The 26,943-nt window shown below is 42.4% G+C and overlaps 1 protein-coding gene across 1 annotated transcript; it reads left to right on the forward strand.

The window, feature by feature from the left end:
* ARHGAP11A (Rho GTPase activating protein 11A) lies at positions 1 to 26,293 on the forward strand. Its single transcript, XM_015429325.1, has 12 exons — positions 1 to 141; positions 5,023 to 5,093; positions 5,605 to 5,701; positions 5,921 to 6,174; positions 7,461 to 7,621; positions 7,711 to 7,857; positions 17,769 to 17,843; positions 19,115 to 19,282; positions 21,882 to 22,017; positions 22,402 to 22,507; positions 23,529 to 23,673; positions 24,774 to 26,293. The coding sequence occupies exons 1-12, from the start codon at positions 1 to 3 to the stop codon at positions 26,291 to 26,293; spliced, it is 3,021 nt and encodes a 1,006-aa protein (XP_015284811.1).
* Positions 26,294 to 26,943: the final 650 nt, after the last annotated feature.

Raw genomic sequence — 26,943 nt, forward strand, 5'->3', positions numbered from 1 at the left:
ATGGCGACTGCGGGGGACCGTGGGAGAGGCCTGGCCCTGCTGGCGGTGCAGCAACAACTCCGAGCCGCCTACGGGATCAAGCTGAAGAGTCGGGCGGCGAAGAGAAAGCCGCCGACATCGGCAGCTTCCGCGGCCGAAGAGGTGAGTCGGCGATAAGCTGCGACACGCTCCCACGCCATGTAGTTCAGTCAAAGTAGGTTGGGCTCTAAGATGGGCTTGTGGGGAGAATCGGCCGCGGCCAGAGAAGGTGGCGAGTGAGAGCTGGGCAGCCGCATATCAAGAAGTTCCCGCCGACCTTTGTGTCCTCTTCCTTTTGGGGTGTCAGGAGCCAATGCCGTGTAGTGGCCAGAGTGTTTTGGCTAGGACCAAGCAGACCCTGGTTCAAATTCTTACTCGGCTATGAAGCTCGCAAGGCGACCTTTGGTGCAGGGTGGTTGTGAGCATAAACTAGAAGAGGGTAGCTGTTCTGAGCTCCTTGGAGGAAGGGAGCGATACCATGTATCAGACACGTGAATGGAAAGAACTGGGCCAAGGGTATTGATCAGAAAACTATCAACGCTGGGTGTGTGTCGGGTATTCTGGGAGTGCACCTAATCCCCTGTACTGAGAAGCCGGTGAGGGCTTTTGCCCAAGTAAGAGTGCACAGGATGCAAACAAAATGAAGGTCACAGACGAAGATTGACTGGTGTCTGGGGTGTGTGTGTGTCCGAAAAACAAGATCTGGTTTGAGCCTCAGTGTGTAAGACTCAGTTGAGGATAACCTTGCCTTGCATGAGTTTGAAAAAGGACAGTTATGCCCCAGGTGCAGCAGTAGATGTGAGCCTTGTATCTCTGGCCAGAGAAGATGAAAATGCACTTCAGATGAGCATGAAAAGACCTTTTGTACAAACAGAAAGAAGCAACTGATTTCCCTCATTATGTTAAGCGGTCATGCTCATCACCTCCCCTTATGTTCCTGGCAGAAGATGATGCCTGTTCCTTCCTATCTACTGGAAAAAATAAAAAGCAGATGTTTAGATTGTATTAATTTCTTTGGTGCATCTGTCACCCTGGTTTGTCTAATTTCTTTGGTGCATCTGTCACCCTGGTTTGTCTACAGGTTACACATGGTAGCACAGCCCCATGTTAAGGTGTAGTTTCCTTTCAGCTCTAAAGTTTAGGGTGTAAACTGTACAAATGTTTGCCTTTTGTGTGTGTTTCATTCAGTAAAACAAACATGGTTGAGTGGTACTCAGCAGAGGTCAGCAGTGGGAAATGTGAAGCTCAAAACACAGTTCTTAGCACAGAAGCTTAATAGTAGCACACACATATGAATGTAATGAGTTAGATCCAGACTAAATTTTATATCAATGGAGTGAGAGCTGTAATTTGTGCCAGCTCCACCTTTTTCAGAGGACTCTGCTGTGTTTGTGGCTACCCTGTCCTACAGGAACAGCATTTCAGGAAGATCAGTGAACTGCAGTAAGAAGGGGAGAGGCAGGAAAGCTTTGTTCTGCTGACAAAAGTGCCTTCCATTAGTGGAAAACTTAGTTTGGATTCAACCCATGTGTTGAATTGACTTTCCTGAGACTTAATCTTTACATTAATGCCTTTGTACCATATTTCCTACAACAGATTAAGCATGAGGAGTATCATATGGTTATGCTGACCCAGAAGCTAAAATCTTAGTTTTAAAATGGTTTCCAAAAGCAGTGGATAAATATGTAGTATGGGTTTCAAAGCACATTTACAAGATTTGAACAATTTTAGGACAGGTGCAAATTAGACAGTGATCACCAAACGAAGTTATGAAACATGTCTCTCATCACCCGCGAGGAGAAACGTTCACTGTCTAACTGTTGAAGGTTGTCTAATCTTTGTGCCTCTAGCAACTACAGTTGTAGCCTCTAGCAACTACAGTTGTACAAGAACAATTAGAATGGAAAGGGTTTGAAAGGGGCTGTGGTAATACTGCTCTTGAAAGAGCCATCTCTGGATTCTTTAGATCCTGCCAATTACTGCCCAGTTTTGAATTTATCGTTTCTGGGCAAGGTAATTGAGAGAGTGGTAGCCAAGCAGCTCCAGCGTTTCCTGGATGACACATTGACACTTGACCCATTCTAATCCAGTTTCCGCCCTGGCCATGGGGTGGAGATGGCATTAGTTGCCCTCACAGATAATCTCCATAGGCGCCTGGACTGAGGCGGGTTGGCGCTGCTGTTTTTGTTAGACCTTACAGCAGTGTTCAGCATGGTCAACCATGATCTGTTGACCTACTGCCTCGCTGACATAGGAGTTCGTGGGGTAATCTTACAGTGGCTTGCCTCATTCCTTTGAGGTCGGGGACAGAGGGTAGTGCTGGGGGGAGAGTGTCAACTAGGTTACCCTTAACATGTGGAGTTGTTCAGGGGACAATCCTCTCCCTGATGTATTTGGGGTCTCAACTTTCCACTCTTGATGGTGCATGTCTAATACCAGCACAAGCCATCAGGAGTTTGGCCGTGGTCCTGGACACCTTCTTATCAATGGAGGTCCAGATCACAAACATTGCCAAGCTGGCGTTCTACCAGCTGCACCAAGCAAGGCAACTGGCCCCTTTCTTGACTCACCCTGACCTAGCCACAGTTATCCATGCAATGGTCACCTCCAGACTAGATTACTGTAACTCAGTCTACACTGGCCTGCCTTTCAGACTGATCCAGAAACTCCAGCTGGTCCAGAATGCAGCAGTATGGGTCCTGATGGGAACACCATGGACCACACATATATTCAACCTGTGCTATGCCAGTTGCATTGGCTCCCGGTGGAGTACTGGGTCAGGTTCAAGGATTTGGTATTGACCTTTAAAGCCTTGAACAGTCTGGGACCCACATATCTTTGTGACTGCCTCATCTGGTATGTCCCCTGAAGAGCTTTATGCTCTTCTGAGAACAATCTACTGGTGTTCCCTATCCCGAAAGACATCCAGCTGTCCTCAACCAGAGTTCCAGATGGAACTCTCCGCCAAATAACATCCGTGCCCTGCGGGACCTTATGCAATTTTGCAGGGCGTGCAAGGCAGAGATGTTCCACTGTGCTTTTGGTTGAGGACAGCGTTATTGTCTTTTCCAGTGACTCTTGTCTTCTCATAATGTGACCAAAGTACAATAGCCTCAGTTTAGTCATTTTAGTTTCTAGGAAAAGTTCAGGCTTGACTTGATCTTGAACTCACTTATTTTTCTTTTTGGCAGTTCATGGTATCCATAAAACTCTCCTCCAACATATTTCAAATAAATCAACTTTCTTGATTGCCCAACGTTTACACCCGTACGTAGTATTCGGGGCATGAATTAATATGGCATGCATTAAGTTGATCTTGGTTGCAAGCGACAGACACATCCTTACAATTAAGAATCTTTTGTGGTTTTTCACATTTTTCATAAGTGTGTAGTGATACCCTAAGAATCCAAAACTTTAGTTTCAGACAAAATAGAGCTACAGTACTAGTGCCATTGTCTACAATTTTAGGACAAAGGTGCAATTTGTGTTCTAAAGATAATGGAGCATGCAGTTACTTATTCTTGAGTGATTGAGCAAGGGTCATGTAACTAGGTTACTCTGATTAGATAAGACTAGCCTGCAGATGTTAGATAAACACATTTTTTATGATGACACAAGCTGTTTCTTGTGAAACTTGCATCACAGTAAGCCAGTTAGTGTCTAAAGACAAAAGATCCTTGGGAGGTTAATATTCAGAAGTTTTCCATCCAAAATGTAAAAAAGAATTATATGCAAATAATTGAGAATCTTAGGGATAAACATAACAGACGTTCACGTAATAGATATGATAATTTATGGCTTCTTATTGTAGCCTCAACACTTTCTGAATTTCATATTATATTTTGGTTGTAGTTCAGATCCACTAGCAGTACAACTTCATACAGACTTTGGATTGGATTTGGAGAGCTTCCTAGAACATTTTTTTCAATTATTCTGTTAAAAAAAATTGAAAAAAATCTGGAAAGCACTGGGGGGACTCCTATCAGCTATTTTTCTTTTAGAATGAGTGGAATGCTTCTTAAGGTGAGATTTTTCACACTCAAAATGGTATAGCATAAAAAAATATGTAAACTTCTTCAGTTTTTCCAATAGAAAAGTTGGGAAATAAGGGCAACCTTAAAAACCTCTTTTGAAATATTCACGAGTGAGAAAACCTTGTCTTATAAAAATCTGAGGACTTTCTCAGTTTTTACAAAGGAAAAATTGGGAGGAGTGCTCAAAAACCCATTCTCATACTGTAGATGTATGCAACATTTTTTATTTAAATTATATAAATATGCCAAATAACACCATTTTTATACGCTATGTATATATGCTGCATTTTATGTTGGTAAATCAGTGAAAGTAGTTTATAAGTTTAAAACATTTTATGCCTTCTTCCACCCACAAGGTGGCAAACAAGAGAAACATTAAAACCTTTAAACAATTAATAATAGTTAAAATTATAAATTCAATTGAAATACATACACAACACTAGGAGGAGGGCCAACAACTGCAATTCGTGGTATGCCAGATGAAAAAAAAAAAGATTTAACCTGCTGGTGAAGGATAACGATAAAGCCAGATGAATCCCCTGGGGAGGGAGCTCCAAAGTCTTGGTGCCACGATGGAGAAAAGGTTCATTCTCAGGGAATTTTGGTTTGATAGGTGAGTAACTATTGCCTGTATTTCAATTTTCTCCAAAATTTTTGCTTTTTTTGTAGGGGGAGCTCCCCAACATGGGTTCAGAGTTTCCACTGAAACTTTTACATTTCTAAATCCTACCACTCCTTTCAACAAATGAGGAGTCTTTTCCTGGCAGAGTGGTAGCGTCCAACAGCAAGTTAGGGATTTGTAAATTGCCATTAGGATTTTATGACTGGTCCACATTTTTAGAATCTTTAACATAAATTAAAAGTGTTCGTTATTGATTAATAGGTAGCTTTCGTACTGTTTCCTTGTTATACTATTGATTGAAAACATTGTTTTTTCAGTGAACTATTTAAATGTTGTGTTATTTCTCAGAGCAAAGTCTTTGGAATACCTCTTCTCGAATTACCTCAACAGGTTGTCCCTGAATATGGAAATATACCTTGGTAAGTAATACCTGTAATATTTTAACTTAAAGTTGTGTGTAGAATCTTTGCAGTGATGTTATCTTTAATTTTAAATCATACGGTTTGTTCCTGCAGAAAAACATAACTTTATAGTCAGCAGAAATATGCTGATTATCTGAGGAGAATGCCAATGCCGCTCCCTCTCCCTGTAAAATGATTGTCAAATTAAGGTTCCTGAGGTTCTTGTTCATCTTGAGCATCTTAATAGGAAAAAGGAGATTGCAAGCCTACTGATCAGGATTTGGGATATGGTGCTCATGCCTTGTAGTGCAATGTAAAATAAAACTGCTGCTGAAATTGTGTAACACAGTGGAAGTGTTGATTGGGGAAGACGTTGTGGACATAGTGGGATTTTTCAAACGTAGCCTTGGTTTTTCAGAATGCATTGGGTAGCGACTGCTCACTAGAAAATATAATAGTGTGAATTATCAGTTTGAATATAACAGTTTTATGCAATAATTGAATTCTGAATGCCAAACACTTTGTTCAGCTTTTTAGTTGAAGCTTGTAAATACTTAGAAGAACACATTCATACAGAAGGACTCTTCAGAAAATCTGGATCGTTTGTTCGTTTAAAAGCATTGAAGGTACTGCTTTTTTCCTTCTTTCCAGATAATTTTTTTATTGTGTGATTAAAAGCCTTCACAGTTAATATAGCCTATTGAGATGTTCCTTCAAATATCTTAACAGATGTGATCTTCCTTCAGAATTTTACAAAGCTTTGTCTCAAAGCATATCATTTTTCTAAAATTTTGTGTTTCATTTATACGGCTTTGGTTTACAGTGGCTGTACCTTTTTCCCCCAGAATAAACTTGATCAAGGTGAAAACTGCCTGTCCACGGCCCAGCCCTGTGATGTTGCAGGACTTCTCAAACAGTTCTTTAGGGAATTGCCTGAGCCCATTCTCCCAAGTGATCTCCAGGAAGCTCTCATCAAGGCCCAGCAGCTAGGCAACGAGGAGAAGAACTCTGCCACTCTGCTGCTTTCTTGCCTTATGAATGACAGAACAGTTGATACTCTGAAATATTTTTTCAGTTTTCTCAAAAAAGTGTCCCTGAGGTAAGCAGAGGATACGGTATCCAACTGACTGCAAACATGATATAATGATTTCACCTGCATTCCTTTTCCCCCTGCAGTCCTTTGTGACTTCAGGAAAGATGATGCCAGGAGTTAGAGGATGGAAACCTATGTGTCCAAAGGCTACAAGGGAGGAGTGAGAGTTAAGTGAAGTCACCTCCCTCTTCCACTTTTACACAACAAAAATTAGAGGGAAAAATAAACATGCTGTCCTCTCTTCCATTTATTTTCATTCCTGAGTATCTTGGGCCAGGTGAGTCTTTCTCATGCCCAAACCTCTTCCACAGTTCACCCTTTGCACGGGGTGAGTGCAGCATTTCAGCAGACACACTGAGGTTAGCTTCTGACAACATTTTTATGCCTTTTCAAAGTTAGTGTAAAATTTAATGCTTTAACAGAGGCCACTAGAAAAAAGGTATGTGTCAAATGAGCGATTGCAGTTTTTAAATTGTTTGAAATGTATACTAAAATCCTTTATCTCAAGGTTTGTAAGCATAGGAATGCACAATGAGGCAAATTTATGAACAGTGTAAAGAAATATATTTGAAAATGTTTCAAGAACTATAGTTAAAGCTTAAATCAAGATATTTCCCTGCTTCTCTCAACTCACCTGTAGAAAAGGAAAATAAAATATAATAGTTGTTACAACTTCTTAATTTATCAAACTGCTTCAGCTCATTCTTAAACAATACTAATAGAGCTATTTTGAAATTCTTAGAAGAAATTTCATCAGACAAATGTTCAGCAGAAACATTTGATACCATTATAACATTTTGTTATAAAATTTATGTTATCTCCCTTTTTTCAAACAAATAAATTGTGGTCATATTATGACTTTTGCATGTGAAGCTCTGTCTTTTCACACGAGAAGGCAGGCATAGGTTTTTATTTGCTTGCCTGAAGTCTTTGGCTGTTGGGAAGGTGAGCATGGTGATGCTCCAGCTGCACCAATTATAATCCCTTGTTCTCTTCAGGAATTTTGGCCTGGGTGTCTGTTTCTTTGCAGGGATCTTATTTTAATTTTTCATTTTACTCCTTGTTGAAGTTGTTGGTGACCTGGAGAAAACCGTATTTCTTTAAAAGCTAGATGCAAAAAGAACAGTCTGTTATTGTGTTCTTAGTTAACCTGTAAAATGAGAGGGGAAAGTGTAATGTTGCTGATCAGGCCTCAAGTCGATAGAAAATGCACCATTATTTATATAACACTTTCAACTGAGATTGCAGATTACAAGTGTGAAACTTCTGAAGTTACTTATTTGTAATTTTAGATCTTCTGAAAACAAAATGGACAGCAGTAACTTGGCGTTAATTTTTGCTCCAAATCTCTTGCAATCAAGTGATGCTGACAAAATGTCAGCTCACACAGACAGAAAACTTCGATCGCAGGCAGCAGTCGTCCAGACTCTTATTGACCATGCAGAAGAAATAGGTAATGTGACATTTGTCAATGCAATCTGAAGCTTTATGTATTCATGTTATTTTTTCTATAACACACATATTAACTGTTCCCTAATTCAGGACACATACCAAAGTTTATCCTGGAAAAGATACCTGCTATGCTTGGCATTGATGATTCGGCCTCAACTCCTTCATTGCAAGATTATGAGGAAAGTGAAGGCGAAACTCCTGGAGAACACAAGAGAAGGAGAAGACGGAGCATAGGAGGTAGGCAGAGTGCCCATCTAAAATTACTTGTTCAAATTTAAACTTTTTTGTTTAATCATTTTGCTGTTGTATGATAGAACTGCACAGTGGCTCATTAGTAATAAGATTGTTTGGTTCTAATACGTTTCTTGTATGTGTTTTGTCTCTTTGAAATGGGTTGGTGAACTAAACTTACAGTCACATATTAACAATGCAGTCTTATGAATGTTTACTTGAAAGTAAGCCCCACTATGACCGTGCTCATTGGGGCATAGGATTGTTGTCTTATGGTTATAGGGTTGTCTGGGGGATAATAGCTTGGTGTCATCCCCAGAATTAGAGGTAGTTGGCCAAGACAAATCATCCAAATAGTTTTGTTTCTCTGTAAGCAAACCTCGACCAATGATCATTCTGCCTTTTGAAAACAGGACATTTTCAAACTAATCCTGAACTTGGTGATTGAATGTACCTTGGTAAGGTTGATGTCCTCAGATTTTTGGTCTTTTATCAGGCTTCTAATGCAATATAAGTAGTTAGCTATAGGTCATGAGAAATGCAACTATTATCCTCTCTTTATCAAGTGTAATATGTTATCTGTATGGATTTATTTTAGAGTGCTATGTCCATATCTAACCAATGTGAATACAAAAAATAGTATTGATTTGGATTGAAAATTTTGATAATATAGTTAGGGTCCCACTGGCCCTTCCAGAAACAGGCCCAGCACAACTGGCACTCCACACATGGGGCAGTTTGGTGTAGTGGTTAACAGCACCAGATGCTAATTTGGAGAACCAGGTTTGATTCCCCACTCCTCCACATGAAGCCAGCTGGGTTACCTTGAGTCAGTTACAGTTCTCTCAGAGCTGTTCTCTCAGAGCTCTCTCAGCCCCACCTACCTCACAGGTTGATTGTAAGCTGCTCTGAGACTCTAAGTGAAGGGCGGGATATAAATCCGACTCTTCTTCTTCACTCCCCAGGCTGCGGAAGTATTTCCATGCAGAGGAGTGGAACTATGTCTCCACGCCCATGGTTGGAGCAGGTGGGAGGGTGTACCAATACAAGCAGGAGAAGCAGGGAGTTGGGAATCTTGGGAGGTGGAAGAGGAGGATGCATCCACCACCACCACCACCCTCCAAGTGTTTGCCATCACTATCCTCACTTCCAAACATAGTTTCATGCTGCAGCTTAGGCGGCAACGCCGAAAACTCTCAAGCAGCAGTTGAGAGCCCCGTGGACATGGATGGAGCAGGGGAAATGTGTGCTGAGACCCCCAGAGATGTGCCAGTGGCTTCCTCCACTGTGGGAGGGGGAGGCTGCACTTGTCCATGACCACTTGGCACAGGGAAAAGGGATGGCATCCTCCCGCGACCACGACCCCTTCTCTCTCTAATGGGTGTTTCCCACCCTATCTGTAGGGAGGCAGGAACCAATAATCTTCAACTTCCTGTCCTCTTGGTGGGGAATGCCCATCTCCTTAGTTCTGTTCCTGCCTCAGTAGGGAGAGCAGCACAAAGTTAGGCTTATGCCCACTTTCACTTCTGTTTCTGCTTAATAGCTCTTTTTTCTTCTCAACTACGGTATTTCCTCTGCATCTTCTATTCATTTTCCCCTCTCCTGGGTCCTTTAACTCACCCCCCAGCTATATCTGTTCATTCCCCCCCCCCAACCTCGTCCCTCCGGCTGGAGAGAGAACGAGAATGGCTGACCATGTGGGCTCCGATGATTTCCTCTCTGAAGGAGAGAGAGAAGCCTCTTTTGTTGCGGAGGGCGCGGCTACCGTGCCAAAGAAAACGGGTGCGATGAAATCTGCCTCCTTAAAGGCCAAAGCCATGCCAAAGGAAAAGTGCGCGAAGAAACGGCCTCATTCTCCGTCTGTGCCGGGAACCGCAGGAGTCATCTTGGATTTTTGGAGGCTCTTGGAGAGAGGGGGGGGGAAGGCTGCGGGGCGGCTACGTCCGTTTCCATAAGCCAGGGCATGAGTGCCGACGACGGGCAGGAGTTCCCTAACGCCCAGATCATGACGTCTGGGACTGCAGGAGCGACAGACTTACAAGCCAATCAACGGGGAAGTTCCATATCTGCTGAACTTATGCAGTTCTTAAGACAGACTATTAGAGATGAAGTAGTCGGTATCTGTCATCCACGCCTGCTTGAGGGTGGTTCCCAATCTCCTGGCCATTCCCATAGAGGTTGCGGGTGTGAGGAATTAGAAGATAGACCCATACCTGAGCAACATAGATCCTGGCCAACCAAGGCTGCCAGGAAGGAGCATTGCACCCATAAGGGAAATAATTCTCATTGGGATCCATTACAAGATGAGGACAGTGTAATTGAGGATAGGGAGGAGGGGGAATTCTTATCGGATGAAGAGATGGAGGAAGAACTAGAAGTCCCCACACCTTCTATGAGGTTTTTTCAACCAAAAGATTATCCATATCTTCTTCAAAAGACCTTTACTGCCTTAGAATTGCAACCTAAAGTTCCTGCAGAGGCCCTTAGCAGCTCCAATCCTTCTGACGACTCCAGATCTAGGAGGTGCAAGGATTATTTCCCCAGAACACCTGGGATAGAAAAAGTTTTTCCTTTTCCTGAATTTCTGGAAAAGCAACTAAAAAATGAATGGGCTAAACCTATGGCTAATAGGCATTGTCCTCCTAATATTAAAAAGTTATATGCCTTACCATCTTTTGCCAATAAGTTTCTACAGGTCCCCCTAGTGGATGCTCCTGTAACAACAATTCAGACTGTTGGCCTGCTTTCTGAAGACAGGGACGCTCTGTTAAGGACAGCCTAGAAAAGAAGGCAGAGTTTGCACAGAGAAAGGCACATGAGGCCACTACCATGGCCATTAGAGCATCAGCCACAGTCACTACGGTGGCAAGGGTGGCAATTGCCTGGTCCAGGAAAATGGTTCAACTCATTCCTGAATCTATCAAGCATTTGGCAGAAGGCACTAACAGACTGCTTAAAGCATCATGTTTTTCTGCAGATGCTACTTTGGATTCTATGATTTTTTCCTCTAGAGCTCTAGTATCCACAGTGGCGGCGAGGAGAATGCTCTGGCTGCGAGCTTGGCAGGCAGACCTTCACACCAAGAACATAGTCACAGCTTACCCCTTCCAAGGGGATCGCTTGTTCGGGGAATCCCTGGACAAAATACTCATAGAAACCAGGGACAAGAAAAAGGCAATGCCTAGATCCCTAGGCAGACTCTTCTGGCAACTCTTCCTTTCGTTCCCAAAGACACCCCCCACCCTCCCAAGACTTAACAGAGACTTCAGACGACAGTCTTGGAGAGCAAATAGACGAAATTTTTGAAGGAATGCCTTCCACAACAGACAGGACAGATCCTTCTTCAACAGAGACGATAAGGCCGGAAGAGACAACAAGCCCTCCAAGGCGTGACTGCTGGTCAGCACCGGTGGGGGGGACGACTGTTTCATCAAACCTGGATCCAATCCAACGCAGATCATTGGTCTCAGGAGGTCTAGACCCCCAAGCCAATTTGTTCCCTCACCAGTAGCGGAGAACTGACTCAAGCTTCATTGCACTCTAGACGCCATTCAGCACCTTCTCTCAGTTCAGGCCATAAAACCAGTCCCTGCCCTAGAGAGGTGGCGGTGAGGCGTCTACTCAGTATTTTTCACGGTCCCCAAAAGGAACAGCAGCTGGAGAGCGATCTTGGACCTGAGGTTTTTAAAAAGATTTGTAAAACTTTGCCACTTCTGGATGGAGACCCTAAAATCCATCACAGAGGCTCTTCACCCCGGAGAGTTTCTAACCTCCATCGACCTGACGGAGGCGTATCTGCATGTTCCCATATGTCAGGGTCACAAACAGTTCCTCCGTTTCTGTGTCCAGGATCAACATTGGCAGTTCAGAGCACTCCCATTCAGCCTGTCTACTGCCCCTCGAGTGTTCTCCAAGATCCTTATACACCTCGTTGTGTTACTTTGAGAGCAGGGCATCCACATGCATCCATATCTCGACAATCTGTTGATAAGATCTGGCTTGGCAGCCACATCCAGGAGGGATACCGAAACCACCATTCAGTGTCTCCGTGCCCGGCTTGGCAGCCACATCCAGGAGGGACACCGAAACCACCATTCAGTGTCTCCGTGCCCACGGTTTCCTTGTAAACCTTTTACCATCTCAGTCCATAGAGCATTTGGGAGTAATTCTGAATACGGCTCAGAACCAGATGTTTCTTCCAAAGCCCAAGGCAGAAAAGATCTGCACTCTGTCTCGGCAGATCATCAGAGCCAGACGATCGTCACTTATGACGCCAAACTGATGGGACTGTTCATTGCCTGCCTCGATTCGGTCCAATGGGCACGTATGCACGTGAGACCTCTACAACAGTTTCTTCGGCCATACCAGTTCAGGATTATGGCAAAGGAAGATCCTATTGTCACAGTTGCACACCAAGTCAAACTGAGCCTGACCTGGTGGTCCAAGGCAAGAAACCTGCTACAGGGGCGTGTGTACTATGTGAAAGAATGCGAACAGATAGTCACAGACGCCAACCTCCAAGGCTGGGGTGCAGTATACCTGAACTCTCCGGCTCAGGGAATATGGTGCAGAGAAGAAACCAGGCTTCCCATCAACTTATTCGACTGGCCCTTCTTCAATTCAGCTCCCAGATTTTCGGCCGTCACGTCCACATCAGGACAGACAATGTTGCTGCAAAAGGATACATAAACAAGGGACTACAAGTCTTCACCCCTTCACAGGGAGGCCTGCAAGATCCTAACGTGGGCAGAACGCAACATGACTTCCATCAGAGCGAAACACATAAAGGGCTCCCTCAATACTTGTGCGGATTCGCTCAGCAGGCGGCAACTGCAGGAAGGGGAATGGTCCCTGAAGACAGAATTGTTTGATCTGATAGTGAATCACTTCGGTTGCCCAGTAGTGGACCTTTTTGCCTCCCCAACCAATTACAAGACACCAAGGTTCTTCACCAAATATCATCACCACAGGGCGGAGGCGACGGATGCCCTAACCTGTACTTGGCCCTCCGGACACATGTACGCCTACCCACCTATGCCGATGTTACCAAGACTTCTCAGAAAGATCAGGGAAGAGAAAGCGGAGATAATTCTGGTGGCCCCATATTGGCCCAGGAGACCATGGTTCTCCAAACTGAAGAACCTCGCTCTTCGTCCTCCTCTTACACTACTGGTATCATCGGATCTGCTGAGTCAAGGTCCCATCTGGCATCCAGACCTGGGATGGCTCTGATTGACCGCTTGGCTATTGAGCGGGAAAAACTCCACAAACTAGGTTTCTCCAAAAAAGTAACGGATACCATGTGGGCTTCCAGGAGACCTTCCACTTGACAAATTGACAGTGTTACTTGGAAGGCGTTTGTTTGATGGTCCAGAAGGAAACATGTAGACCCACTAAAGCCATGTTTGAGATCCATCCTTGACTTCCTACAGGATGGACATGACTCTGGGCTGAAGGCATCTACCCTTCGGTGTCAAACAGACGCATTGGCAACAGTCCTACCCACCTTTTGAGGGTTCACAGTTTCGGCTCATCCTCATGTGCGTCGATTCCTAAAGCGTGCATCACTTCAAGATCCCCCTACATCTCACAGGTTTCCATCATGGAGGCTGAATGTGGTTCTCAATGCCTTGACGGCACCACCGTTCGAACCCATCAAAGAGATCTCTCTGAAGTGGCTCAGAATGAAGACCCTCTTCCTGGTGGCGGTGACATCGGCCAGAAGAGTATCGGAGCTGGAAGCACTTTCTGCTAATCCAAAATTCTGCGTATTCCACAAGGACAAAGTGGTGCTATTCACTGATCCCACCTTCCGTCCTAAGGTGAATTCTCGTTTCCACACGTCTCAAAAGATTTCACTACCTTCCTTCTGCCCTAACCTGCAACATCCCAAAGAGAGGTCTTGGCACTCACTGGACGTGAGACGGGCCATAAAGATATTCCTCTTGCGTACTAGCAATTTCTGAAAATCGGAATCCCTCTTCATCTCTGTCTCCCCACCAAATAAAGGGTGCAAGATGTCCAAGGCTTCAATCAGTTCCACATTGAAGGCGTGCATCACGGAAGTGTACAAGGCCCAGCAGCTAGTTCCTGCTCTGGGCATCACTGCCCATTCCATTCGGAGTGCAGCCACGAACGCTGCCTTGTCCAACCGATCATCGGTAGAGGAAATCTGCAAAGCTGCCACATGGTCGTCTCCTTCCACATTTGTTAAGCACTACAAGATGAACCTGTATGACTCGGCAGACGCAGCCTTCGGACACAGAGTTCTACAGCACGTCTTTTCTAACTATGACCATGACCCACCCAACAGATGAGGACACTGCTATGGGAGGTCCCATCAAGATGTCCTCCTCTCAGAGGGAGAATGGACCAGTGGATACTTACTGTGAGGGGTCCTTCTCCTCTGAGATAAGGAGAACATCTTCGCCCTCCCGAGTCATTGTCAGTCTTATCCTGCTGCTCATTACCTGATGTTCTTTCATACTTGTTTGCTTCCTTCCTGTCTTCTATTCTTTTTTGTCCCTCAGTAGTTAACCAGTTATGGCCTTGTTGCTATATGGTTCAATGTTATTGTTGTTATTACTGCTTCTGTGAGTTCCAGAACTGAGGAGATGAGCGTTCCCCACCAAGAGGACAGGAAGTTGAAGATTATTGGTTCCTGCCTCCCTACAGATAGGGTGGGAAATACCCATCAAGATGTCCTCCTTATCTCAGAGGAGAAGGATCCCTCACGGTAAGTATCCACTGGTCCATTCTACCCCCTCTCATAGTGCCAAATACCTGACCAAGCAAGCACCCATTTGAACTCCAGCCCAGTACAGTTGATCAAGTGGGTCATTTGCCAGAGAGGGAGACATGCAGGCAGGACAGCAGGCAGACAGGCACAGATTGATGGTCCCCCCAGAGGAGAAGCAGGTCAGTTGGGGGTAGGTTTCAAACTAGATGTGGAGAGACGGGCACTAAAATCACCCCAAGTTACTTCCTGAGACTGGAACAGGTCCCCCCAAGGGTGCAGGGAGGCAGGCTGACAAACACAGATCACCCCCCCAGAGAAGCAGGGGGGGTTCAAATGGAGAGCAAAGGGCAGAAAAGTCAAGTGAATGGGCAGTAAAGACAAACACATATCACCCCAAAACAAAAAGCAGCCCAGTGTTTGGGGGGCAGGTTAAAATGGCAGAGAACTAGGTTGAAACCCCCCTCCCAAAAGCAACCTAAAAAACCCCCCAAAGAGCAATCCCTTGTCCTAATGCAATCCAAAAGTGTCTCTGTGTGTGGTGGGGGTGAAATAAAATGAAAAGAAAAAGGAAGGGAATCCACCAGGGAAGGAGACAGCAGGGAAATCCTGCTAAACAAACATGTTATGTGAAATAGGATTTCAGTCCTGATTTTTCCACCCTTTGCAACAAGCAAACAAGCAAGCAAAAACCCGATCACAACACAGAGGAACCCAGGGCAAAGCAAAGCCCCCTGGCCCCTGACTAAGTCAGCTAGCTAAGCAATCCCTCCACCACGCCCAGCAACAAAGCTCTTTCGCGAGTACATCCTCTCTGTCCAAAACCACAATGCCAAAAAAGGAAACATGCATTTGGCCTACACTTATATAGCTCTGAGTCCATTGCGACAAATGGGAACTCTGCCTGTCAAGCTTTGGACAAGTCCCTATTTGTGTTTCTGAGGCTGGAAAACACCGCCCCCACTGTTGTCTAGCATTTTCACACCAGGGTTTCTGGGTGGGTTTCATTTTCTAAACAGCCCCAAGCTTGGAGATTTCTTCTGAGAGCACGTGCGTGCTGAACGTTGCCTCTCGAGCCTTGATCTGGCCAGAATTTGGCCCAAATTTTGGCTCATCACGTAGTTCATGCCCATCCCTAGTAACTAACACTGATTAAACAATTAAATTCTCTTAAAATACAGTAAATTGTTAATCATTCTAGGTCAGGGTTGCCACTTTCTGGAAAGTCAGGGAAATTGGTCTGAAGTCAGGGAAAGTCAGGGTAATTGTGATTAAAATATATTCAAGCAGTCGATTTTTGACCTGCTGCAGCAAGAGCATGATCTGTTCTTGTGGCAACTGGAATAGAGAAGTAGCAGAATACAAGTAGAACTCAATGATGCCCTTTCCCAACCAGTTTTTAGTGTACCTTTAAAACAATAACAAAAATGTTATGTCATTTGTTAGCATTCAGAGTTTACTTGAATTGAAATTTGTATCTTGGTGTAATTTTTGGTGCAATTGCAAAACAGATGTTGTTGCAGTTAATGTTGAAAGAAGCTGATATTAAATCTCTTTGATAAATATTTTTGCAGTTGAGACTTGTGTAGTTGTAGAGTGGAACCTTACCTTGCATTAATGCAATACGACCAGTGTCCCCTCTAAGCTGAGTTAGCTAGCTCACAGTTTTTTAGCCTCCGGCTCACACATTCTTGTCTTAGCCCAGGAAGGAGGGCTCCGGAGCAAACTAATTTACGCAGCTATATTTGAATGGTGGTCAGGGAAATTGACAAATGTTGGTCAGGGAAAGTCAGGGAAATGCCCCCCCCAAGTTATTCCTAGGGATTCCCCAGGAACAGCACTTTGGCCTTTTTAAACTGCCATGAGAGGGGAGGATCTGCAAAGGTTGCCCACACTCCCCTCTCATTTGTGTCACAAAAATGTTATGTCATTTGTTAGCATTCAGAGTTTACTTGAATTGAAATTTGTATCTTGGGTGTGATTTTTGGTGCAATTGCAGAACAGATGTTGCTGCAGTTAATGTTGAAAGATTAAATTTCTTTGACAAATTAAATCTCTTTGACAAATATTTTTGCAGTTGAGACTTGTGTAGTTGTAGAGTGGAACCTTACCTTGCATTAATGCAATACAACCAGTGTCCCTCTAAGCTGAGTTAGTGTGAGCTAGCTCACAGTTTTTTAGCCTCCGGATCACACATTCTTGTCTTAGCCCAGGAAGGATGGCTCCGGGGGAAACTAATTTCTGCAGTAGCCAAATTACCTGCTTACAAACCTGATTGCCAGCAGCTCACAAAGTAGAATTTTTGCTCACAGGACTCCACAGCTTAGAGGGAGCATTGGCCTTTTCATTTTTTAACTTGTGGTTATATTTGAATGGTGGTCAGGGAAATTGACAAATGTTGGTCAGGGAAAGTCAGGGAAATGCCCCCCCCCCCAAGTTATTCCTAGGGATTCCCCAGGAACAGCACTTTGGGCTTTTTAAACTGCCATGAGAGGGGAGGATCTGCAAAGGTTGCCCACACTCCCCTCTCATGCTTGAAAATTCTTGGCTTATATCCAAGCGCATCTGCTCTCCAACCTTGCCAGACAAGGTAGGGATGGTAGAAGGAATAAAACTGTACTGAGTTTTCCACTTCTACAGGAATCAACAAAAGGTTTCTTGAAGCACAGCATTACCACAGCCTTTGTCAAGATCCATAGGTCTCAACTGAATATTTGAAATGGTTAAGTTTTAGTGAAGTGCTACATACTGTCATGTCCCTTATTATATGCTGAAGCAGAAATAAAACCTTGGATTGACACAGATGTGGTTGTATAATCCTTGCATGTCTTGTGGGAATCAAAAGCAAAACTTGGAACTTCATACCAACATTTTCTAAGGGTTGTTCTGATCAGCAATACTTTAATTGACTTGGAGATACAGGATTGGATCCAAGGTCAGTTTCCATCAGCAGAAGATGGGGATGATTTTATCTCTTGTGCTGTTCCTGAGGGTCTTCTTGACAGGTAGCTCAGTGGACTGCAGAAGGAGGGAAGAAGCAGTAATGTTCTGTTCCAGTGACACAAGTCTATAAGCCAACCTTTGGGTTTAACCCATTGAAAGTAATGCTCTACTGAGAAAGAAATCATGGTGTCAGTTTGCTGTGTGAAAACTTGATTACGTGGTGTGTCTTCAATTTCAGATATTGTTAGTGGGGCTCTGAATAAACTTAAACCTAATAGAACACCCTGTACCACACCTCAAAGAGACGGCAGTGGTAGGTATAGTGCATTTGCATGAAGCCCTTAATGAGTGACTGGCAGATTTCTCTACAAGCAAGTCCGTAATATTGACTTGCTTAGATTTATCCTTACATTTTCTGTTGCATTTGTAGTAGTTAACTGAAGAGTTCTGTAAATGGAATGTGGGCTGCATTTGTTTGCTGCATACTAAAGTGTTGGTGCAACTACTGTAGCTTTATGTGCTTGAGTATATACTTATTTGGAAACATTGCTCTTTCCCCAAATAAGCTTGCAAAACTCTTTCCTTTGGTTTCCAAAAATACATATTTAGTCATCTATAGGCAGAGGTTAAGTTTTTCTGTTTAAAAAAGGCACTGAAGAAGGAGATCTAGCGAACACAGAAATGTTCAGATATTGACTGCTAATACTAAATCTAGTTATAACTTTTGGGATTAACAGTCTGTAGAGCAGTTTTCCTCCCATGCAGCAGAAAACCAATGTTGATAATGTGACAGCAGGGAAAACAATGTGTTTAGACAAGTAATTTGGTAATGGAGTATAATGTATACCAAAATATTGTTGATGGAGACAGACACCATGGGTTAGATAGCAATTCTTTCTGCAGACTCAGAATGCTCTGCAAAATGGATCGATAGGATTCATCCCCCTGTAAAACTTTCTAAGGTAGTTGCAGAAATACGCTGGACTCCCTGTCTATATGCTGAGATACAGAAAGAGTTGTATGTCTCCAGCAAAAGGTTCCAAGCCCCTGTAACCAATTTGTACTAACCAAAGTTAAATTGAAAGTCTGTGGTTCAAATGCAGCACTTCTCAAAGGGGTGGGTTTGGGGGGGGTTTGTCAAGGAATTCAGATTTGACTCTTTTTTTCTATTTCTCCCCTGTCCACTGTCACAGGTTGTGAGCCCTCAGTTATCTACTTTTGACAGATATTCAGAATAAAGCCTGAATGACTAGCTAGTTGTTTCACTTCCTTTTGAGAAGATGGATTTCTCAGAGCAGTTTCTCAGTTGATCCAAAATTTCCAGTTTTGTGTCTCTAACTGTGACAAAGTTGGTTTGTTTTCTTAATCTTTCTCATGGATACTCATATCACTAACTGCAGGCAACTATACAAATCTTTGCTACTTAACCTCTCTCACATGCCCAGTTTTCATATATGAAAATAAGGAGTGCCAGACCTGCTTTAACTACTGCTGCAAATATAAGACTGTTTCAACTGTGTGACTGTCATGGCTTTGACATTGTTTACCATTTTAAGGCTTTGACAGCTGTTACTTTCTTTACAGTATTTTCATCAGTGACCCCAATGATTGTTACTCCAAGTGTAAAGCGTAAATGCCCCGCTGATTCCTGTCAAGGTTTCTCTAGCAAGAAAAGGCGATCTCTCAGGCATAACTTGGCTCTTGAATTGCTACCAAGTAGCCTTTTTAGCATTAGCTCAACACCTGCATCAGGTAGAGTGATACTTACACAAATAATTTTTCCTGGTTTAATTAATTCAGATTTCTGCTCATTAACATTTTATTTTGTTGGCCTAACAAAAATGTAGAGTTACTGCCATCAAACCGCCTGTGAAGTTGACCAACTTTGGCTCCTTCAATAATGATACAACTTAGCATTTTGTATAACACTTTCAAGATGTACTTCTCATGAGCTGGGACAATCATGAGAATCATGGCAAAGTTTTTCCTGAATTGTACCATACTATTTAGGGGTAGTTGGACTAGGACTTACTAACCCCCCTCCCCATTTAAAAACTCTTCTGCATCTAGAAAAATAGCATGTCAGAGAGAAGAGTTCCACCTTGCCTTCTCCCAGAAGAACTGGTTTTTATCTGTAAGGCGTTACAGTTTTTTTAATGGGACAGAGCATTCTCTCAGCACAGCAACTACTTTCTTCCGTCAGAAAGTGCAGCTCAGGAAAAGCTTTATCCTTTGATTCTGCCGATGGCTCTGTAAGTTCACTGTTAAGAACATAAGAGCCATGCTGGATCAAAACAAAGGCCCACCTAGTCCACCATGCTGTTCACACAGTTGCCAACCAGCTACCTCTAAAGAAGACTGCAACAACCTCAACCTACCAATGCTCCTCAGCAACATATTTAAACAGGCATACTACTTCTGGTACTTGAGTAGATATCCATCATGATTAGTAGCCATTGATAGTCCAGTCCTCCATGAATTTGTCTACTCCCCTTTTAAAGCCTTTCAAGTTAGTGGTCCTGATCACATCCTGTGGCAGCTAGTTCCACAAATTAACTGTGCACTGTGTGAAGAAATACTTCTTTTTGTTTGTCCTGAATCTCCTGCTCTTGAGCTCCAGTTGATGACCCCGGGTTCTAGTATTATGGGAGATAATCCCCCCCCTTTTTACACTCTCCACACAATGCATGATTTGTTTAAAACTTCTATCATGTCTCCCCTTACTTGTCTTTTTTCTAGGCTAAACAACCCTAAGTGTTTTTAACCAGTCCTCATAGGGCTGATAATTTTGGTTGTTCTTTTCTGCACATTTTCAAGCTCTACAATATCCTTTTTCAAGTGTGGTGACCAGAGCTGTATACAATATTGCAAGTGTGGTCTCACCATAGATTTGTATAAGGGCAGTATGATAGCAGCAGTTTTCTTCTCTGTTGCTGTTCTAATTATAGCCAGCATGGTATTTGCCTTTTTCATAGCAGCTGCTCACTGGGTTGACATTTTCATTGAGCTTTCCACTACCAATTAATTTTCCCATATTGCAATTGGTAATAGATTGCTGAAAGAGGTTAGCTTTCATGAGACCACCTAGGGATTTAATGGTAAGCCAACATGCTGGTTCATAGCTTAGTCTCTTTAACCATTACACTGTGGAATCATTGTTTACTTTCATATGTATACTTGGACTTCTGGACTTCATGGGGCATCACAGAGCGCTTCAGGGTGAATTTAGTCTCATTTCTGCAGAAAAGGCAGCAAAGTAAAGTGTAGCTCATCAGTAAGATGAAACTAGCTCTTGTTTAAAAAAACCCAGCAGTTGATTTGAGCAAAAGGTCGTACTTTAGATAAACCTGAGGTGTGTTAATTATTCTTGTTGGGTACTGCTGCTTCCCTAAGCCTATGGAACTATAAAAATGTGTGGCAAATTGTGTTATTTTTAAACAATTCTGTACTGCCTCTCTGAGGTATATGCTCTGAAGCTTATCAAATACAACATAATATATCAGTAAAAGTAGTTAACAATAACAAACAATTTAAAAAACTAGCTCAAAACATTGAGTAGCTTAAAATAAGTCTCATAAATCAGTTCTCAAGCTAGAAGCAGACTAAAAACGATTTTAAAAGATCAACCTCTTAATTAAAAGGCTGGTTAAAAAACCTCAAAGGGAAGGGCATTACATAGGTGAGGTGCCACTGCTGAAAAAAACCCTGTTTTGGGTCACCACCAATGCTCCCTCTCAGCTGTGGAGTCTTGTGAGCAAAAATTCTACTTTGTGAGCGACTGGCATTAAAGTTATGAGCGAGCGATTTGGCTACTGCCTAAATTAGTTTGCTCTGGAGCCATCCTTCCTGAGCTAAGACAAAAATGTGTGAGCCAGAGGCTAAAAAACTGAGCTAGCTCACACCAACTCAGCTTCGAGGGAACACTGGTCACCACCCACTTTACCCTTGAAGGTGGGGGCACAGAGCAGGGCATGTGAGGATGGTGTTTGGTGGGTTGGACAGTATTAGAGGAGGTGGTCCTTCAAAGTACCCTGCCCCCAAGCTACTGTGGGTTCTAAAGGTAAGAACCAGCACTTTAAATTGTGCTTATTATGTGGTTAGAAAAATAAACTAACCAAACATACTTATTGTCTGTATTTTTAATCATACATAGAGAGTATATGAGGGTGGGTGCATGTACTAAGTCAAAGAGCATCTTTTTGTCTGCTGGAAATATATAGTTTGAAATAATAAAATATTAAAAAATATATTGGAGGCTTTTCTGCCAATGGAAGTTCAGCTGCTGGTTTTTAAAAGGGAAATTACTTTGCAGTAACTGCCAATATATATTCTGCAATTTTATGTTCTTCAGCTCAGTTTGAAGCAAGTCCTTGCATTTCTCTTGAGGCATCTCAGAGTTCACTGTCTACCTCAGCCACTAGTGACAAACACTTGCCTAGTATAGGAAGTCGAAGAAGCAAAAGGATTGCCAGCAAAAAAGTTCACAGGTAATTTTGCCAAAACACTGCCCCCAAGTTCTTCAGCTTTAGGTCTCTGAAAGCTGGAGCTGACTTTTTTTTGGGGGGGGGGTTTCCCCCCAGATTTCTCCTTTTCTCTCTAGGTTGAAAGCTGGAGCTGACTTTTTTTTGGGGGGGGGGTTTCCCCCCAGATTACTCCTTGTCTCTCTAGGTTGTCAGGTTAATTTTTTTTTTTAATCACTTTTGTTTTAAGAACTTGATACAGTCTTCCATATCAGGTCTCACTATTTATTTTTTAAAGCATCATAAACATCCTGTTTATCCTGAAGGAATTTTTCTTTGTATTTAAACTATTTGACTTCAATATTAAGAAATATGCAATGTACAGTCATGTTACTACTTCCTTGCTTTCAGGGTTGAGTCTGGAAAAACGGGTTGCTTTTCTCCTAAGATTAGCCGGAAAGAAATTGTGCGCAGGTCGTTGCGATTAAAGTTCGGTTTGGGAAAGAACAGCAGAGAGGTACTAAGTACACTTCTATTAATTTATTTCAATCCATAATAGAGGCCTATTCTGTGGTGGGAATTATCATATATTTTAAACTCATTTGTTAATTTTAACAAAAAGTTGCTGATAAAATTATATACTGTGTGTGTGTGTAAATACAGTTGCTCTGTAAACCCTATTTAGTGGCTTGGTTAGGAGTAAAGAGAGGACAGATAGGTCTGGCTCTCTTAACTTTTGGAGATCGTATGTAATTTGTAATCCTTGGGTTGTAAAATCATTTTCGAGGCAATGTCTTCTGAAGAATTGTGACCTTTAAGGGCCTTCAAAGCTGGCCTACGGCAATTTTGATTCAGTGCTTGGATCCAGCGACACACAAGCAGGAGCATAAATGGTCTTAGTGCAGTCCTGCTTCCATAAGTTCTTGTGCAACACCTAGCGTTTTCTTCCCTGTATATTACAGTGCCTAGAAACTGGTCGCACAAAATCTTGTGCGAGCAGAAACGCAAGTGGGGATACAATAATTTATTATACTTAATGGTGCAGGACTTTTTCCTCATTTCAACTTGCACAGCAGCTCTAGTACAAGTGGAAATTTTGTTCTGTATCCAACCTAGTATCTGTGGTGAAGTTCCAGAGCCTAAAAGCTGCATGCTGAAATAGTGTAATAACTGCATGAAGGTCTTTGTCACTGCTGCATAATCTTCATTGCTTTTCAATTCTCAATAGATGTCTTCATTCCTCCTTCCCTTCCTACAGCCTCGCATCACTACTTTAGTCTCTGTCCTTTGCTCCATCTACTGTTTCTGCTTCCTAAGCATAGCCCATTAACCCAACAGACCTATGTCTCGAGGGCCTGGTGCTGACAGAATTGCTATATGCTTCCAAGCATCCACTTGGAAAGAGGATCGAAAGTTATCAACACAAGCCTACTTTATAGTGCGGTAGCATCTCTTCATTCTCTTATGCTCCTTTAAATTGTAAAAACATTTGAAGAATCAACATGCAATTAACTTGTTTTTTTTTTAAATCTAAAAAGAATACTGCAATGGAGCATCCAGTTAACAGATCTGAAAATATTGGCCGTAGACTTGCAAATCAACAAGACACGGAAAGTGGAACAGATTTTCTAAAGGCAGTTTCATTATTAAGTCCATGTACTGGTGATTGTATAACAAAGAAAGGTAAGCGTGTCTTGTTGTTAAAAATATCATGCTGCTTACTGTGTTTCATTCAGGGTAGAAAAGAATCTAAAATCTCAAGGAAAATAAAATGCCTTAGAGTAGGCAAAAAGATACTGAGGCCCTTGAAGGGAGAAAACATGCAAATTGGCAGAGCCACTATATAAACATTACCTATCATACCAATTTGGGTTGAGATGTCTGACTTTTCTTTGTGTCAGGTTTTTCATAAAAATGCGAATGCAAGGCCTGTTTAGAAGTTTAAAATATGTTATATGTTTCTAGTACTAATGCACGACATTTGATCTGGATTCCTAGGAAAAGACTTAATCATGAAGGCTGAATATTTTGTCTTGCTATTAATTTAGGAGGAAGTCTCACTGCTCTGCACTGTTTGGCTGCTCTTATGGGTCGCTTAGACAGGAGGGCCTGTCGTGATGTGGTCCATGGGGTCGCAAAGAGTCAGACTCGACTGTGCAACAGAACAACAACAATGGGTCACTTTGCCATCTGGTCTTAAGATGGGCAGTTATTGTGGTCCACTGTTTAGGTAGCAGCTCATGGCTCTTTTTCTGCTCTTGAGCCACAGAACTAAATGACAGGCAAGAAGCTGAGGTGACCCCAGTCTATGCAAATACCCATGCTGGCTGAGTGCAGAGTAAGCAGCTCTCTCCTACTGCATTTCCCTGTGGACTAGTGCAGCAGCATGTTGTTGTCCCAAGCCTGACAAACACAAGAGGTCCTATTGAGCAAGCTGAATGAGGCAGTCTGCCATTGCCCTTATATTTTTAAAATCACATCTCACTATTCCTCTGCAGTCATAAATGCTCATAACGTGTTAGGGACTTTTGCATTTTAATGGGGCCAAAACAGAGCAGAGCTGCTGCTATAGTTGCCTGTTCTTTTGTGGGTGAGTCATCTCCTGGAGGCACTTTCACTCTGCATTTCTGCAATCCAATTAATAAAAAAATACATTTAACCTAGAGACTGCCTAATTGCACTGCCCTAGTGTGGTATTGTGGTATTGTGGTATAACCATTTTGATTATTCTGTGTAAGATTATAACTGGCTGTAATTGTTAAAGTAATATTGCATTTCTTTAGGTTCCAAAAGCATCAGCAAGTCAGAGGAAAACTTGTTAATTCCAAATCACCATGATGAAAAAAGCTACCGAATGTCCTGGACTGGCCCCAGTACCACCAACCCTCAGGAAACTCATAACATTGGTGCTACTTTAAAGGCATGTCTTGAAGAAAGCTGTTCTTCAGAGCGTGTTCTTATTGCTAAAAAATGTTTGGCCATTACTGCTGTACCCAGGCCCACTGAAGCAAGTATGGAACAGGACAATAATATGCAACAAACATCCTTCTGCGAGGAAGAAAATAATATGACTACAGACACTTTATTAAAAATTAAGAAAGCCTTTTCTGAATCTGGAAGTAACCTTCATAACTTATGTGAAACAGAACCTTCAAAATTAAATTTAACACAAGAAAATGGATGTGTTTCAGAAAGTGGGGATAGACAGCACTTAAAAGTTCAAGAAACAGCAAAGGTGGAAAAGGAGAGTCAGTTTGCTAGCTCTTCTAATGAATGTAGTGCCACTGATGAATCTCGGTCAAGTATGAGTGACATAAAGTCCACGGAGGGACCCTTCTTCAAAAATACTAAATTGCCTGATCATCCGGTCCATGAGTTAAGCAAAAGTGATGTGTCAATACAAGAGGAACAACAAACTGAGCTGGTCTCTGCAGGTGACCATTTGAATAAAATACACACCCTGGAAAAAGATATTCTAGAATCAAATTGGCAATTCACCCCAGAAGGTACTGTTGAAGATAACTCATTGAAATCCTACAATTCAGAGAAAAAGACTGAGGAACTCCTTGGAAAAAAAGGAGAGGTGCCTCTCTCTCAGTTGCCAGAACATGAAGATAGGAACAGCAAGCAGTACCTACATATGCAAACTTCTGAAAAATCTAAACCTTCACCTTCAGGAAAGGTTGCTGACCATATACATTGGTTCAACAAACTGTCGTTGAATGAACCCTGCTCTGCAACCAAAACCAAACCACCTCTGAAGTTTCAACGTACTCCCGTCCGTCAGTCTGTAAGGAGAATGAACTCACTCTTAGACTCTAAAAAACAGGCAGTTACTTGCAAAGTAATGAAATCCGGTGATGGCTATCCCCTTGTTAAGTCGGTGAGTTTTGAAACTGCACTATCTTCCTGCACAGAAATTACCTCCAGTACATCTACAATTTCACTATCCTCTGAAACAATGAATAAGCAAACATGGACATGTGATCAGCTTGCTTTATCTTCCAGATCTTACCCACAAGTGATACATCCAATAGAGCAAGCTGAAAAGCTTGATAAAGCCTTCAAAGAGAAATTGATTCCTAGTAACCAATCCAAATCTGTCCTTGAGGACCTCACAAATCATGAAGCGCCAAAAGCAGTTGTAAAAATGAACACAAATATGAATGTTTCAGTTGCTACACCTGATAAAGGTGTTTTTAGAAAAACTTTGCCAGGAAAAAAGCTTCGCTATAGAGGGTCTCCAAAGAACCCAATGTCCACAACTCAGCTTCTTCCAGTCATTAAACCTCTTGATTTATAGGTTTTACAGTTGATCCAAATCCTGTTCATGCAGATGTCCTTTTATTTTGGTGAGCTCTTGGACACATGTTTAGGACTGTAGCCAAAATCTGTTAAATGGTTACTTCAGTCTGTTTTTAGAAAAAAAATAAAAAACGATTTAGTTCTCCTTAAATATACGTGCCTCTTGAATGTGCCACAAATACTGGTTGTGTCTGAAGCATAAACTAGTAAATTCTGTTAATATAAAGGATAACTTTACTGTTGTGGCTTCTAATACATTCAATTCTAATTTTGTATTTTGACTGAAATTTATGGGGAAATATTTGCTAGTGCTTCTGGCTACTGTAAAAGAGAACTGACAGTTAAAATTCTGTAGCCTTTCTTAGGAAACTATAGACCTTATATCTGGGAAGCCTTTTTTCACAGCTGTGAATTTTGCAATATAGCCAGCTTCTGCAACATTCAAGCATATGTGGCGCTCCAGTACCTGTGGGCAGCAGCAATGATATGGGGAACCAGGACTTTTTGTACTTCTTGAAAGCAAGCACATTGTTGTTGACTAAAGCAAATGGCCACCCAGTAAAATGTTAGAAGCAGTTAGACATTTTTCTAGGTAGGCAGCTATCTAATTTTATGTACACTGGGGCTTGTAGCACATGATAGAATAGT

Source organism: Gekko japonicus, unplaced genomic scaffold (assembly GCF_001447785.1).
Source record: "Gekko japonicus isolate JY-2015 unplaced genomic scaffold, Gekko_japonicus_V1.1 scaffold5394, whole genome shotgun sequence".
Classification (NCBI taxonomy): Eukaryota; Metazoa; Chordata; class Lepidosauria; order Squamata; family Gekkonidae; genus Gekko; species Gekko japonicus.

Coding starts and splice junctions, on each gene's coding strand:
- ARHGAP11A (XM_015429325.1), top strand. CDS start 1: ATGGCGACTGCGGGGGACCGTGGGAGAGGCCTGGCCCTGCTGGCGGTG. Junction 22,508..23,528: donor TGGGAAAGAACAGCAGAGAG/GTACTAAGTACA, acceptor AAATCTAAAAAG/AATACTGCAATGGAGCATCC. Junction 23,674..24,773: donor TGATTGTATAACAAAGAAAG/GTAAGCGTGTCT, acceptor GCATTTCTTTAG/GTTCCAAAAGCATCAGCAAG.